The 16,820-nt window shown below is 43.9% G+C and overlaps 1 protein-coding gene across 4 annotated transcripts in view; it reads right to left on the reverse strand.

Annotated features, from left to right (window-relative positions):
- LOC124996695 (seizure 6-like protein) overlaps positions 1-12,548 on the reverse strand; it is a 54,965-nt gene extending 42,417 nt beyond the window's left edge. For 2 of the 4 annotated variants that reach the window (XM_047569959.1, XM_047569957.1), the window contains exon 1: positions 12,219-12,548. In XM_047569959.1, the coding sequence (XP_047425915.1) occupies positions 12,219-12,318 (100 nt within the window). In that variant the 5' untranslated portion in view covers positions 12,319-12,548. The remainder of the gene's footprint in view (positions 1-12,218) is intronic. The other 2 variants (XM_047569958.1, XM_047569956.1) reach the window with 1 other exon arrangement.
- Positions 12,549-16,820: the final 4,272 nt, after the last annotated feature.

The raw sequence follows: 16,820 nt of genomic DNA on the forward strand, positions 1-16,820 counted from the left end.
ATTCAATAAAAAAAACAGTAATTTGAGCTTTTTCAAAATGTATTTGTGTAATTGGAGTTAATTTAGGATATAAGAGTTAAAATAAATATTCCTGAATCATCCATTCTAATAACTGGGGATGTATCTGCAGTACTGGTCAGTGTTTCCATTAAAAGCAGGCAATAGCTTGAATTACCGAGCTAACGGATGCTAACAGACGAATGCTAACAGGAGAGAATCTGACTGTGACTAATGGAACAGAATCATCTCCAGGTCAAACTCTGATTCCTAAAACTTATTTGCTGCTTCCACGACTCAATAAAACCTGTTGGACTAAACTAGTGATGCAGTGAAGAGAGTCTCCTCTGTTACAGAGTCCAGACTTTTCACGCTGTCCCTGAACGCCACTCAATCCAGGCAGATGCACAAATATTCACTGAGGTCACATGAGGAAAGGCAGCTTTCTGATTGGATGTTTGTCTTCTTCTCCAACACAAATCATTTCATAAAGTATTTGTAAAACAAACACGTTATTTGTGACTTTCTGATTCCGTATTCAGGTTCAGCTCCACCTCTAATATAAAGAATTTATCCAACCAGCTCTTCTCTCCACAATGTCTGATCCCGTCTTATAAATGATGGAGGACGACCGAGCAGGAAGCGTCCAGCTCCAGAGAGAGACGATGTAAAGTTACTGTTCAGTCTAAAGTTTGACTAAATGCACAAATGACCTTTTAACGCAAACTGTGACTGAGACTAATAAACGTTTTTATCTGAAGACTAAATCAAAAATGGCAACATGTCAACATAAACACTGGCAACAACTCAGCCTCTTTCTCCCACAATGCACTGCTCTCACCTGCAGCCTGTTGGAGGTTCGAGGCAGACAGACAGAGAGACAGACAGACAGAGAGACAGACAGACAGACAGACAGACAGAGAGACAGAGAGACAGGCAGAGAGACAGAGAGACAGAGAGACAGGCAGAGAGACAGGCAGACAGACAGACAGACAGACAGACAGACAGGCAGACAGAGAGACAGACAGAGAGACAGACAGAGAGAGACAGACAGACAGACAGACAGGCAGAGAGACAGAGAGACAGGCAGAGAGACAGGCAGACAGACAGACAGAGAGACAGATAGACAGAGAGACAGAGAGACAGACAGACAGAGAGACAGAGAGAGACAGACAGAGAGACAGACAGAGAGACAGGCAGACAGACAGACAGAGAGAGACAGACAGACAGACAGACAGACAGGCAGACAGACAGACAGAGAGACAGACAGACAGAGAGACAGAGAGACAGGCAGAGAGACAGACAGACAGACAGGCAGAGAGACAGACAGACAGACAGACAGACAGACAGGCAGAGAGACAGACAGACAGACAGGCAGACAGACAGGCAGACAGGCAGCCACAGTTATCAGCGCCGCTCTGAGCGCGGTGGATTATCGTGGTTCTGCTGAAGGCGAGGACAGACCCACTTCAGTGGGATTCCTGTATCAAAGGCAGATAGAGCGCTGGCTTAGCATAAGCTTTGAGGCAAATGGGAGCTGAAATATTAACCTTTTAAAAGGCTCGGCTGCAGACACACTTGATTGTGCCAATCTGCCTGGAGTGACTTCGACAAGGAAAAAGAGTCAGGGTGCGTTTTTGTGAGCACGACTCCGTCAGACTGAAAATCCAAATTGTCGCTCTAATCCCAGACAACCGTGTCAAATCTGTCTTTGGATCATAATTCAGCAAACATTCCCAGCGCCCTCTCTAACTACCTCTGCTGCGCTATCAGGAATTAAATATAGATTTGTCTTGGAGAGAGACGAAGTGGTTTTTCCTTTTTCTTCGAGAGTCTTTTCTCTGTAGACGTCCAACCAGGGACCTCGTTTATTTAAAGGTAGTTTGACATTCTGGGGAAAACTTTTATTCCCCTTGTTGCAGAGAAGCAGATGTAAAGCTTCACTTCACTTCTCCTGCAAATACGTTCAACCTGAGGCAGCCTGGGGACTGTTAGCTTAGCTTAGCTTAGCTTAGCTTAGCGTAGCTGCACGTAGTCACCAGAACCTGCAGCTCTTCCAGGAGATGGACGCCACATTTCATCCGCGTGAGTTTCCCCCGACAGAGAAGAGACAGTTCGTGTTTCTCTGCAGTTAAGAGACTGGAGCTGCTGCAGCTCTTTACAGCTAATGAGGTGTGGAAACAGGGGAAATGTTGCAGAACACGCCGAAGGGAAGAGGAACAGCAGTAACAGTGCAGGGACACAGAAATGAGAGTGGACGTTTCTCACAACAAACAACAGTTTAAAAGCAAACTTTGATCCCTAAAAGGTTTTTAAATCGGTACCGAGTCTCAGCAGATTCACCTCATTAATGTTCATCATGGATAATTAACTGAGCCGATTCTTCCAGGTTTGTTTCACTTGTTGCAGTAAAAGTGCAGTGAGCTTCCTTAGTTCACCGCAAAGAACAAAAGACGACTTATTGGTGCCTCATCGTGGATTATTCAGTTAACTATGGAGGCAGGAAATCAGGTTATTATGGAGCAGCAGCAGATGCTCCCACTCCCCACTTTCTTATTATTTGTCAAACTGATGCTATTTTCCCGAGGACACTGGTGGCGCCTTCTTGTGAGTTTAGAGTCTGATCATCACGGTCCGAGGGCGGGGCATCGGTATTGTGGCTCCGCCCTCCAGACTCATCAACATTATATCATCTACCTAAAATGACTGAAACCATCCTTGAATAAAATATTAGACGCGTGTTTTAGTGTTTTAGTTTGGTCCAAGCCCCGCCCACTAACGTGGAGGGGGCGGAGCTTATGACCTATACTGCAGACAGCCACTAGGGGGAACTCTACTAGCTTTGACTAGCGCAACCTCCAGATCTGAATGATTGTGATGAATGATTATAGCCTGGTACAAAAATGATTTTGATCTCGATAGTTTATTTCACTATTCATAAACTGTACGTGGGGGTGAATCCAACATGGCGACCATGGGCTCCGCCCACTTTGGGCTTCATTTTCGAGGTTCAGAATCCATCGGATGACGTCATGATGGGTTTGTCCACAGTATAAACAGTCAATGCCTTTGGCTTTACTTTGGTGGAGCAGTTCCACCGTCAGTATTTATACAGTCCATCGTCACATTAAGCCCCGCCCCAAACACAGATCTTTGCTGAATCAGTTCCCAACAGAGAGTCTCCAGAACAAGTCTCAGCATCAATCATTTGGGTGTAGGTGCAATATTTCCTGAACAGAGAGACTCCAGACTAACTTTCCCAGGTTTAGTTTGGTCTGGTTTCCAGGCTAGAAATGACAACAAGTCTGTTATTCATAAGTAGCCCTAAACGTATACATCATCACTTCATTAACAGCGTCTCTCTTACATTAATAGTGTGTAATCCAGTCACATATTTCCGGCCGTGAGTAACGATGCTGTCCTTAAAAACGCCGAACGGGTCTATTTCTGTGTCTGAGTTAAATACCAACATTCTTCTTCTATCTTCATTTTCCATGCATGCTTCAGAACTAGTTCCACACACGCTTTAATAAACGAGGGCTCTGGAGTTAAGATAACAGGAAAAAAACGTTTCATTTCCACCACACAAACATCCAGGGCTTAAAACAGACATACACAAAGTTAAGCTCGAGTTAATTGCTTCTATTGTAGAGAAGTGTCAGCAGCATCTGTGCAATCCTGCAGCCCTCCCGGAGAGGATAATCCCGGATACCGAGGCAGGCGGCGGCAACTCACACTGAGCCACCACCACGCACAAAACGCACACTTTCACAAAAAGAAAAGCTGCACCAAGTCACAAAGGTCTGAGGACACATCACTGGAAGCAAGACCTGCTACTCCTGCAGTTAAGGTTAGCACAAGGTATCCATCCATCCATCCATCCATCCGTCCATCCATCCAGCCTCATCCACTCTGCAGCAGCTCTGAATAATTCACTGCCATGTTGTCGTCTCTGCTAACTTTGTTGCAGGAGCTCGGACCATATGTCAAACTGTTTGTGAGATCAAGAAGCTGCAGCTCCTGCTTCTCCTTCTAATGAGACCAGGGACTAATTGAGAAGGCAGCTAGTGGCTCAGCTAAACTCCTCCAGCTGCAGGAAACACAAACAGGGACGCACACGAAAAGCAAAGAGAAAACATAGGCGACAACTCACCACCATTTCACTGCCTCTGCAGGACAACAACTGGGAGTATGTTTAGTTTTTATATTTGTTATCAGACGTATAATCGGCCATTTTTTGACTCCTTTTGGTTTTATGTTCCATGTTAAAAACTGTTCACTTTGTTCGTTTAGTTTCATTCCTTTCATAAAACACAAAACCAGACTAAAACCATCAGATCACAGCAGGAAACAGTTAGAAAACCAGAAAAATGTTGAACCAACCATTTTAGAACTCAGTATGTAAATCTTCTTTTGCACAACTATTTAGGACCATGTCCAAAACTATCAGGTGTCCAATCAATAATAATAGTGTCTAAATGTCTCTAAACCGTCTTCTGTCTCTTTGGCTGCAGTCGCTCCATAGACTGACAACATGACAACAAGATTGGCCCGTTCACAGTTAGTAAACAGAGTGACGTTTTTAGAGGGGCGGGGCTTAGCTGGAGGCAAACATTTCAAACACTATAGCCTGTAAACAGTTAGCTAGCTAGTTAGCATAATTAAACGGACTAACGGATTAAAGAGAATATACTAATACACTCACTCCCTGAGACCGTGAGTATTACTTTAAAAAGTTGACTCTGACTGATGAGATTATATTCACCGACCACTACACTCTCACTTTATGGACAATTTGACCAAAGGACACAGAGGGGACGAAGTCTGGTCTGTTTTTATCAAGTGAAGCCTCTACAACAAAGATATAACAAGAAGTAAGAGGAACCACTGTGGAGGGGAACGTAGTAAATACAACTTCAGCTCGGACGCCCCTGAAACACACAGCTAATGTCGAGTTAGCTCACGGTTAGCATTAGCATTAACATGTAACAAGAATCCCCTTCATAATGATTAACTTAACATAACTTCAGTTATAATTTATTCTGTATCATCCAGGATAAAGCTGATGATTCACTGCATATTAATCTGACCTGATACGAAGTGTGAATGTTGATGATTGTCTCACTCCAATCATTTCTTTTTCTTTTAAAAGCCAAACCAAAGTTGTTTACGACTGGCAGCGGCTGGTGTGTGATAAAATTTCAAGTCAGTGTTTTTGATTTTTTGGTTTTAGCACCAAAAAATACAGCAAAACGACATTTTCATGGTTGACCGTGGCATTTTTCGCCTCAAACTTCCCAATACAAACTTAAAGGAAACGTCTCTGAATGAGAAAGTGACGCTACATCTGCAGATTTATTCACCAGTGTTAAGATCTTTAACTAGAGCCGCATTTATTCCTGACTGTGTTCTGGAGTCTACAGATGGAGATGCTTCATTTGCCGTAGAATACGTTTGTTTGGCGTTTTAATGAGGATTCAAGGAGGCAGGACGGTTTCTAAACTGATTGTGGTTCTGAAGAAACATGTCACCAGAGAAACACTGTGGCTCAGTGACAATTTTCTCATTTCCCAGTGTTTGTTCTGCAGCCAACTCCGATCTTAAATCTGCTCCGAACTACTCAAAGACAAACTTATTTTCAGTTTCAGGGGTTATTTTCTACCCAGCAGCTGCCTCCACCGCTAAATCAATTTAAACAAAAAAACAACTCAGTTCTGTTTGAAGAAATGAGTCTGAATCAATGCAACACGGAGACAATTAGCAGGTAACAGGCTGAAGCATGCTACGACGCAGCTGCAGCCTTTTACAGCTCCTCCTCCTCCTCCTCCTCCTCTCGGCTGCATTGCTCTTCTTCAGGAAAACTCAGCATCAGGTCTTCATTAAGAGCACAGTGATCTGTGTAATGGTGTTAATCAGGCGCTCAGATTCTGGGGAGCTCTCCTGGAAACGAAAGGTTAAAGCCGTCTGAGCCCACCTGTTCTCTGCTGCCGGGCCAAGAGCCGCTGATTAAAACGGGGTCACCTCCAACTTTCTATTAGTCTCTGTCTCATCTCATTCCTGCCTCCTTCTGTCTTAACAAGAACCTCTTTAATTCTACCTGCCATCCTCCTGCAATAAGATCGGATCCCAGCATCAGTTATGATCAGATACGGATCGATTAGTCCGTATATGAACGTTTAGGGACGTTTACTGGGACAGACTTTCAGAGAATGACTCGACAATAACCACATGAAACTCTAAGACGTCTTCTCTTTTGGTCCCAGTTAGAACCCAAACGTCTCAGCGTCAGGTTTTAAAAAGCCTGACGACAGAGAAGAGCTGGACAGAAGCAAAGACACATGAAAGAAAAACTAGAGGGGGAAGATGGAGGAGACGCCACAAACCTCTGGAACTGATGAGGACGTTAGTTTGAAGTAAAATAGTTTTGAAACTGAAAACACCTCCAAATGAATCAAATGGAGGATGTGAAGCTACATGTCTAACTCAGATTTCTGTAAATATCTTACCCCTGCAGTTATCATTCTTGCAGTTTTCTCATTTTCCAGCAGGAATATGGTTTGATAGATCTTTATCGACCCTGAATCCGTCTCCAGATTCTCCTCTTCAGTCCAAATCCTCTGAAATTCTCTATTGATTTCTAAGCAGCGTGACTGATGAGAAGCAAAGACGCCTCAGTTTAAAAGAACTTTTATGTCGCGCGGCCAACAGAAAGGCTTTCACCTCGTGCTCCGTCACTGCTCTGCAGCTCTCCCTGCTTCTATCTTTACTCGTTTCAGCTTGAGCTGAAAGGGACGATGGCTCCCTTCGGCAGACATCCACTAAATAACTGCACTTAATTCACTGAACGTCACTAAATCTTTGTCTCTGTAGCAGGTCGCCGGCTGTGGCTCAAGTCAAGTATCCACTGCTACTTCAACTTCATTTCGACCTTCTCCAGTGAAAAGCTTTGTTTTAATGAAGAATCCTCCAGGATGCTTCAGTTTCTGTTAGAAAGTCTTGTCCTAGAACAAGCTTTAAAAGGATCATATACTAATTCAGTGATACCCAAACACTGTGCTGTGGGAAATATCCAGTTTAAAAGTTATTATTTATCTACTGCTGACATTCAAACAACAGAATAAGTCATGATGCTTGGTGTGAGAAAGTACTCGATCCAAACTGAGCGTGATGAAGGTCCTAGTAAATTTAAAAATAAGCCACACAAACAGTGTGCCTTCAAAATCCAGATTATTTAGCAGAGATGTTTCAGCCTGGATCCCCTTTGCTAATCAAAATAATGTTTGGACACACAGAGGCTAGGAAGCTAGGAAAGCTACTATTGGCTGGGAGACTAAAAAGTTGGGAGGCTAGGAGGCTAGGAAGCTAGGAAGCTAGGAAGCGCTGTCCCCTGCTGAATCAGCTGATCAGTTGTTGTACTGCACAGGGGCGACCGACTCAGAGAAAATAACTGACTGATTTCAAGAGTCTTCAGAAAACGTTGGCTATAACCAGCGTCGTGTGTCTCTGACTTCACTGCACGGGGACCTTCAGTAGTTTTTTTTGTTGTTACTCCTTGATCTTCACTGTTCTCCTTTCTCAAACTTGGCCTCATTCAGCGCCTCCTTCTCATCCTCACCCGGCACGATGTTCTCCAAAGTTTGGAGCCCGAGGATCCAGTTGTATAATAAGGCCGCGGTTATTCAAGCAGAAGAAACAATCTCCTCTGTCTCCCCCTCAGTTCCATTTTCTCTCCTCTCACTCACCAGTAATAGGAAGGGGAAAGAAAAGGAGGAGGAGGAGGAGACGGGAGGAAGTTGAAGAGGAAAGAGGTGATGTGATGAGAGGAGAGAGGCGGGTTACAGGATGGACGAGGAGAGACGAGAGCTACATTTCTTCCTTTTTTAAAAGGAAAATTAAGACGACATGCCTCATTGATATTTGTGCAACAGAAACAAAGCGGGTGTGAGTCGATGAAAAGACTCAACGTCGCTCTCTGGATTCAAACTCAGTCGGCTTCTCCTCCCAGCTGGAGCTCCTGATTCTCTACTCAGCTGTCAAGCTGTCTTTCTACCAGATTATTGCTCTCACCCCGAGAAACCAGACCACGCAGCGATGCAGCGTGTCTCCATACACAGCCACAATCTGTGCATACAGGCTAACACACAAACACACACAAACAGGCAACGCTAACACACAAACACACACATACAGGCAACGCTAACACACAAACACACACATACAGGCAACGCTAACACACAAAACAGCACAACAGCAACACCAACACACCAACAGCACGTAACACACAACACCACATACAGGCAACGCTAACCACAACACAACGCACACACAAGCAACAGCATAACACACAACAAACAGGCAACGCTAACACACAACACCACGGCAACGCTAACACACAAACACAGGCAACGCTAACACACAAACACACACATACAGGCAACGCTAACACGCAAATACACACATACAGGCAACGCTAACACACATACAGGCAACGCTAACACAGAAACACGCACATACAGGCAACGCTAATACACAAACACGCATACAGGCAACGCTAACACGCAAACACACACATACAGGCAACGCTAACACACAAACACACAAATACAGGCAACGCTAACACACAAACACACATACAGGCAACGCTAACACACAAACACACACATACAGACAACGCTAACACACAACAGGCAACGCTAACACACAAACAGGCAACGCTAACACACAAACACGCATACAGGCAACGCTAACACACAAACAGGCAACGCTAACACACAAACACACTCATACAGGCAACGCTAACACACAAACACACACATACAGGCAACGCTAACACACAAACAGGCAACGCTAACACACAAACACGCACATACAGGCAACGCTAACACACAAACACACTCATACAGGCAACGCTAACACACAAACAGGCAACGCTAACACACAAACAGGCAACGCTAACACACAAACACACGCATACAGGCAACGCTAACACACAAACATACACATACAGGCAACGCTAACACACAAACACACGCATACAGGCAACGCTAACACACAAACAGGCAACGCTAACACACAAACACACGCATACAGGCAACGCTAACACACCCATAACACGACAACAAACACGCAATACAGCAACGCTAACACACAAACCCAAAACACATACCAGGCAACGCTAACACACAACCAGGCAACGCTAACACAAAACACCACCACACTTAACAGCAACGCTAACACACAATACAGGCAACGCTAACACACATACAGGCAACGCTAACACACAAACACACATACAGGCAACGCTAACACATAAACACGCACATATAAGCAAAATATACCCACAACACCAACAAATACAACACCAGCAAATACCCACAACACCAACAGATATTCACAACACCAACAAATACCCACAACACCAACAAATGGTCCCACCACTAAAAACAGGAACTGGCTCTGTGAGTTGTTGGTTTGGATTTTCAAAATAAAATCAAAGAGTGGAAGTCATGGAATCTCCAGTGACAAAGTGAGCGTAACAGTTCCCTGAGATCTCGTTAGGGCTGCACATAACGACTCATTTAACTGAATTAATGATGAATATTAAGAATATCTCCTGCAGGCAAAGCCTCACAGTGTCACAATCACTCACAGCTTCCTTCAGTTTCCTCAGCGCTCAAGGATTCTGGTGCTTCAGGATCTGAATCTTCACAGTAAAGTCTAAGTAGTAGTTGCTGGAGGGCGGAACATACTGCTTGTATAAAAACTTGTGTAACATTAAGATTGGATGAGTATTAAATAATTCAAGAGTTTGCGGACTCCGTTTCCCAGGACGCGCCGACTGACCACATCAGAAATCAACAACAAAGTGCAATAAAAACAGACCTGATGAATAAATGATGGCGAACGTGAAGCTTCCAGGGACGAGATGAAAACATGGGATCTGATACCAGATACCAGAGTCTTCCTCCTGTTACTACACCAAGCAAACACATGATGCTTCAGCCTGTGGTTTTCCTGCACTGACGTTAGCATTAGCATTAGCATTATTGCCACCAGCTGTTTTATCTCCCCCACTAATATTCACAGCAAATTTGTGTTTCAGGAAACTGACCTGAGCAGAAACCTGGCAAATGATAAATACAGGATTATTCCGTGTTGTTAAAGTGAAGACAAAGCATGCGGAGCTCCCCCTGGTGGCTGGAGGCTGCAGTATAAGTACATCATTTCAATACATCGTCAGCAGATAATCTCCATCCTAACTTCTTCAGGACCATTTTCTCACATTTTTCTGTTAGATACAGGGCTCCTCGTTACTATAACTTCTTACCAGCTCACATTACAAACTGTACCAGTGTTAATTCATTCAAGAAGCAAACAATAAATCTTTTATAGGACCAATTGTGCACTGCAAATAATTCATCCACTTGCATTATATTTAATTTCATCTTCTCCACTCCTCAAATACCTTCATTCAAACTATGAATTCCTTTTCTTCCCAAGCTGTTCTTTCAATGTGTTTGTGTTATTTCATTTATTATTCATGTTGATTGTTCATTTAGGAGGACCACCTGACAAGGTTTTCTGTTTGGTTTCTCCTGCACATTCCTGCCTCAGACTTTGTATTTTTTTCTGTTCTTCATGTGCTGTGTGCTTTGTTGCTTTTTTTTAATCTGTCCAGTATTGTTTTAACTGATGTGCTAATAAACAAAATGGAATAAATAGGTCACATAAGCCCCGCCCCCTCCATGTTAGTAGATGGGACTTAATTAAAACACTAAAATATGAGTTAAATATGTATATATATTAAATATGGTGTCTGTTGTTTTAGGTAGTTTATAAAATATGCGAAGTTATTTGATGCTATAGTAACAGGATGTGACCTCACGATGATTGACAGTTGCCACTGACAACGTTAAGTGCGGCAGGAACGTGACAAAATAAATAAATAAATAAATAAAATGTTCGGTGTATAATCCACTGAAAGACAACAGTTCGTATCCCATAGATCCTAGCGCCAGTCTATGCTTCAGATCAAACTTCCACCACAAAATTGTTTGAAGATGAAAAACATCTCAAAAATCTCAAATACAACAAAATCTGCTATATGAAGAAATTAGGTAGCAAGTCGCTTGTCTTAGTCAGCGCCCCCTACAGACAGAAGGAGGACCAGCAGACATCCTGAAAAAAAACTGTGTTTGAGCTAAAGTACAGGAACTTCATTCAAGCTGCAGTGTTTTACTGACCCATCCATCCAGCCCGACCTCCTCCCTCTGTTTTCTGAGTAGAGCCACTAGAAGCTGCTCAGATATAAAGATGTGAACGCAGCAAAGACACAAAAGAGGAAGCGTTCATGAAATCTTAAAGGGTTTAACTTTTGAATCCACACAGGGACGTTAGCAGCATCTGTTCTCTCCTCCTCCTTCCCTCAAAGACCCGTCTTTGTTTTTTTGTTTTTTCTCTCTCTCTGATAAATAAATTAAAAAAAAAACGAAATGACAAACAGCACATTTTGCCTGGAGGATGCACGATGTCCACACCAGAAACTATTTCCAGGAGAATCCTGTCATTTTAACTGATCGCTGTTCACCGTTTCATGCTTTTCTCTTGGTTCGTGTCGCACTGCATCCTCCGACACTCGTGGATTAATCCACAGCTAGAGGAGGAACCAAGGTCGTTTTCTAACAAATACAAGTCACCTCCGTGTTTGTACAAGTCATTCTTCAGAAGACGCCTCAACTTCCCTCCCTCCTTCCCTCCATCCTGCCACATCATCCCAGACTGGAGGAATCCCCCCCTCCTGCGTGGAAAACCGTCTTAACTGCAGAGCTTGTTGACAGGTGATCTCCCTCTAATGCATTCACTCTTTACTGACCGAGGCTCCCACGCAAAGAGAGTGGGCTCCGAGCCACACGGGCTCCACCGCCACGGGTCCGGGCTGCAGCCGAGAATGCAGCCCGGACCCGTGGCGGTGAAGCCCGCATCGTCCAGCATCCAGCCTCCAGCATCCAGCATCCAGCCTGCAACAGCGTTTAATTTAATACCTCAAAATCCATCCACTCCCACGAGTCTCCAAACAAGAGCCCAGAGAGATGTTGCTGCAGAAGCGCAACTCCCCGAGCAGGGACTCGAGCCAAGGCGAGAGGAGGATGTGGAGTTTAAAAGAATAAAATAAAAGATGCACAGAGTGCGTGGAGCTGCTTCACGCTGCGTGGAGACTGTACCTTCTGCGGAGACGCTGCTCCACAGCAGCCCGAGCCACAGCACCGCGGCGGGCAAGGTGTTGCGGAGTCGGTACCCGACGGAGCGGGCGGCCGGTGGCATGGCGACGGAAGCTCCGGAAGGTCCGGTCCGGTCCGGAGCAGAGGAGGAGCGGAGGAGGAGATCAGAGGAGGAGACCGGAGGAGGTGAGGGAGGAACGGGGAAGCTCCTGGATGTGCGGTCAAGTCGGTGGGAAGGAGGACGAAATGAAAACCGTCGCGGTCAGGATGCGGGGATGGTCCGCATGTCAGCGCAGCATCCTCTCAACTGCCTCCGATCTGTCCTCCTCCTCCTCCTCCTCCTCCTCCTCTCCTCTCTCTCTCCCGCCCACCCCCCTCTTCCCCACACAACCTGACCTTAATGATAATGAAACTTTTGCTCGGAGAGGGGGGGGGGGGGGGGGGGGGTGTATATGTGTCAGGGTGACAGTTGTGGGCTGCAGCAGGATCCGGACAAGCGGTGGAGGTGGACGGATGGATGGACGGATGGATGGATGGATGGATGGATGGATGGATGGATGGATGCTCATCTTCCTTTCTCTTCCTCGTTTCCTCTCAGTTTTCTTTGAATTTCTCTGTCCAATTTATTCAAAACATAAAAACAAACAACACATTTTTCCTGCAGCGTTGATTTGTCAGGAGATTCATCAATGATTACTTCCATCAGATTTACTGGCTGCATGAGCATAAAGGATGGATGGATGGATGGATGGATGGATGGATGGATGGATGGATGGATTCTCCTACCACCACTGACCACTACCAGGAAACCTACTTTAAAAATAAACCTGCAATAAAATGCACAGTTTGTACTAAATGTGTGTAAACGTGCTCATTGTTCCCTGCGCAGGCAGAACAGTCTCTGTGTTGTATTATTATTGGATTAGAGGAACTGATGCAATCACATGAAAGCGGCACATTAATGCAGAAACCTCCACTGGAGCTCATTGTACAAGCTGTTGTGTTTTTACTGTGTAGCAGTTCATCCTGGATCCTAAAAACAAAAACAACAAGAAAAAGCAAGGAGAGACAAGGACAACGGGACTTTTCCTCAGTTTTCTTCAGTTCTGACCTAACATGAGGAATTAAATCAAAAACCTCAAACAAACGTATGAAACAGTCACGTGTGGAGGTTCTCATCCATCCAGGTCTAGGTTTGTCCAAAGGAATGAGGCTGAAACAAGACAAACTGGACTTTGAGTTTCTTGACGACGTTTCTTCTTCTTCTCCATCTTAGTTTGAACCTAATGTGAAGAATTAAATCAAAACCCTGTAACAAACGTGTATCTGTGAATGTTCAGTCATCCAGGTCTTGGTTTGTCCTCAAAGAACAAGCAGAAACAAGGACGACCAGCTTCTTCTCTTCAGAACTAAAGAGACTCTACCAGCAGAGAAAGGCCTCACGTCTCCGTCCACTCGTCTCCGTCCACATCCACTCGTCTTCATCCACTCGTCTCCGTCCACTCGTCTCCGTCCACTCGTCTCCGTCCAGCCTGTAGATGTGTCTACAGAGACATGAACACTGAGCTGCTGTAGAAGCAACTAATGAGCGACGAGTCTTATTTCCTTAAAGCCCAGAGAGACGAGCAGATGGAGGGAAGTCCTCTGCTCCGCCGTCTCTAAAGTGATATCACTGAATCATTAATAACATTTTGACATGTATTATATAGAGTAGAGGCTGAGAGAGGAGGTTTGAAGCCCAGATCCTTCAACCTGAAAAGTGACGGGAGCTGGAGAAGATCACAGTCAGAGAGGATTTAATCAGCGGTGGTTTTTGGTTTGAGCGTGTAAGACTTTATTGTTTTAGTGCGAGTAAAAGCTACAACCGAGCAGCAAAGAAAGACAGTCAGACATGACGGAGGACAAGTTAACGGGAACTTAAATAACAGATTTACTGTTAGCTCTATGAGGACTCTATAGGAACGCACACTTTCTAACCAGATATCTGACAAAAAGGCTATTTTAAAGACCAAAAGACCAAAATGTGTGCATGCATCACAGTATCTCAATATAATCGTGATCAAATGCATGTTTAAAGAATCCACTCTTCAACAAGCAAACAAAAAATAACCACATACTTTCATAAATAAAAATGACCATTTAAAGCTGCTGCTCAGCAAACCAACATACAATAAGAGAACGTATCATTTTTAAAGTTCAAAGATCAATATGTTCCTGTTGGCTACCAAGGTTTATCGCCACCTACTGGCCCGGAGTTCCTTCTCGCTGATGGAGAAGAGCAGGTGGATGCGCTATGAAGCCCAGGCTGCCACCTAGTGGTGGAAACTGTTTGGGATCGTAGAGGAAATGTTTTTATAATTTAATCTGTCTAAGAGGACAGGAAGGATCATTCATGTTGGACGTAACTTCTCACATGGCCTCACAGCGCTGAATAAAAACAAGATATTATTTCTGTGAATGATCTGCTCCCCCCTCCTCCTCCTCCTCCTCCTCCTGTGTCTCTCTGTGTCATCCATCCTCATCCCATATCGTCTTCCCTTCATAATCCCCCCCCTCCTCTTCCATCTTACCCCCAATCTCATCTCTTTTATCTCTCCACTTTGCTGACATTCCTCCCGGTTCTCACGCTGTTGTCTCTTCTCCACAGATCCAGCGATGGGATGGAGGGAGATGGAGGGGTGGAGGGTGGGGGGTGTAAGTCTTTGCATTGAGCCGAGCTCAGCGACAGCCTGATCATAGTATCCCCCCAACCCCATCCACCTCACATCCTGATGCATAGCAGGGAAGGTGCAGAGGTCGAACAGGAGAGGACGGAACAAAAGAACAAACAGAACAAACAGAACGACGCTGACAGATTTTTTTTTTTTTTTTGTCGTTGTTGTATAAACACAAACAGGTAGAGACATGAAGGAGGATCAGTGTCATCACACCACACACTGACTGAGGGCTGCAGCAGTGGAAGAGACGAGGAAACACAGAGCACGGAGGAAACAACAAAGAACGCAACAATCCTGCAGTGACTGGATGAATAAATGTCTCCACCTGGTCATTTTCTAGGCTGGAGTTTGTGGTTCTCTTGTCCTGAACCACCACCAAGTTCACTCACAAAATCTTTGCTTGATTAGATTAGATATTTTATGTTTTTTTGATTGTGTGTTTTTTTGTTTTTTTAAATTTTCCCCACAACTTCAAATTTCTTTAAATGCACATTAACATGACTCCAACATATTTCAGTAGAGCGATAAATGGAGCAGAAGACGTTATCTTTCAGTCAACATTTTTGTATTGATACAGGAGCCGTGTGGAGACCTGTCAATCTACTGTACACCATAGGCCCCGCCCCTATCAGAGCCTGCTGAGCCAATCATGAGGCTGCATATTACACAGTCAGTGTGTTTACATGCTTAATGGAGCCAAAATTCAACTGATTACAGTCCTTGTTCCAGTTCACATGCAGCGTAGAAAATCAAATAACTGATGGGAACATGTTCTCCTCCTCCACACTAGGGGGCGATATGCGTCTTTTCAGCGGGTTAATACCACGTTTATACAGTTCGCTTTCCAGTTGACCTATTATAATAGACAAGAGTCGTTCATGCTGCAGACCAGCATTTAAACAACAACCATAGGGATAATAGCACATTTTTTAATCTTGTATGTAATGTTATGTAATGCAGATAGATGGCGCTATCCCTCAGTCGGCTCTGTTTACCTTGGATGTTTTTGTTCTGGGGTCACACGCCAGCGCAGTGGTTATGGAGCATGCGCACACACATTCATATCCGATTGAAACTGCGGTTACTATATGCCGGAGAAAATCTAATTCCAATCGCTTTATCTGGGTGTCGGATAATGAGAACTCTGTGTTTACATTAAGTTCTCCTGTTATAGTCTGATTAAGGCAATAATTCATTTTTTTCACGTGCATGTAAACACACAGTGATTCAGATTCCTAACAATTGTCTGAGTCCATTCAGGCCCCAAGTAAAATTAAAACGTGAATCTGTGAATTATTTTCTGTATCCGTCTGTTGTTTCCAGTCATGATGTTTATGTTTACAGCAGTTGCACATTCACTCTACTGTCGTACACGTTTGAAATAAAAACAACAATATTTGAACCTGTGTATTATTTAAATAGCTTAATATTGAATACAAAACGATAATAATAATGTATATTTATACATAGAACTAGGCTGAGTTTAATCTAGAGCACATATAGTAGGTAGGGGTCCGTACTTAATCTCTACATCAGTTGAATAACATTGAGGACCCCTGTTACATGACATTATTCATAAGAAAGTAAAGTAATAAAATGACTAAATAAATTTATTTTTATAGGCACAAAAAGAAAAAAATGACTAATTAATAACACAGATTTTATCAATTTATCCAAAGAATAAAAGGACAAAACAAAACCGATAAGTTGCTGTGCTTCAATAACTGCTAACCGCTAACCGCTAATTTCTAACTGTTTTCTAACTGCTAACCGCTAACTTCTAACTGCTAACCGCTAACTGCTAATTTCTAACTGCTAACCGCTAACTTCTAACTGCTAACCACTAACCGCTAACTACTAACCGCTAAACACTAACTGCTAACCACTA

This window comes from Mugil cephalus, chromosome 19, assembly GCF_022458985.1.
Source record: "Mugil cephalus isolate CIBA_MC_2020 chromosome 19, CIBA_Mcephalus_1.1, whole genome shotgun sequence".
Taxonomy (NCBI): Eukaryota; Metazoa; Chordata; class Actinopteri; order Mugiliformes; family Mugilidae; genus Mugil; species Mugil cephalus.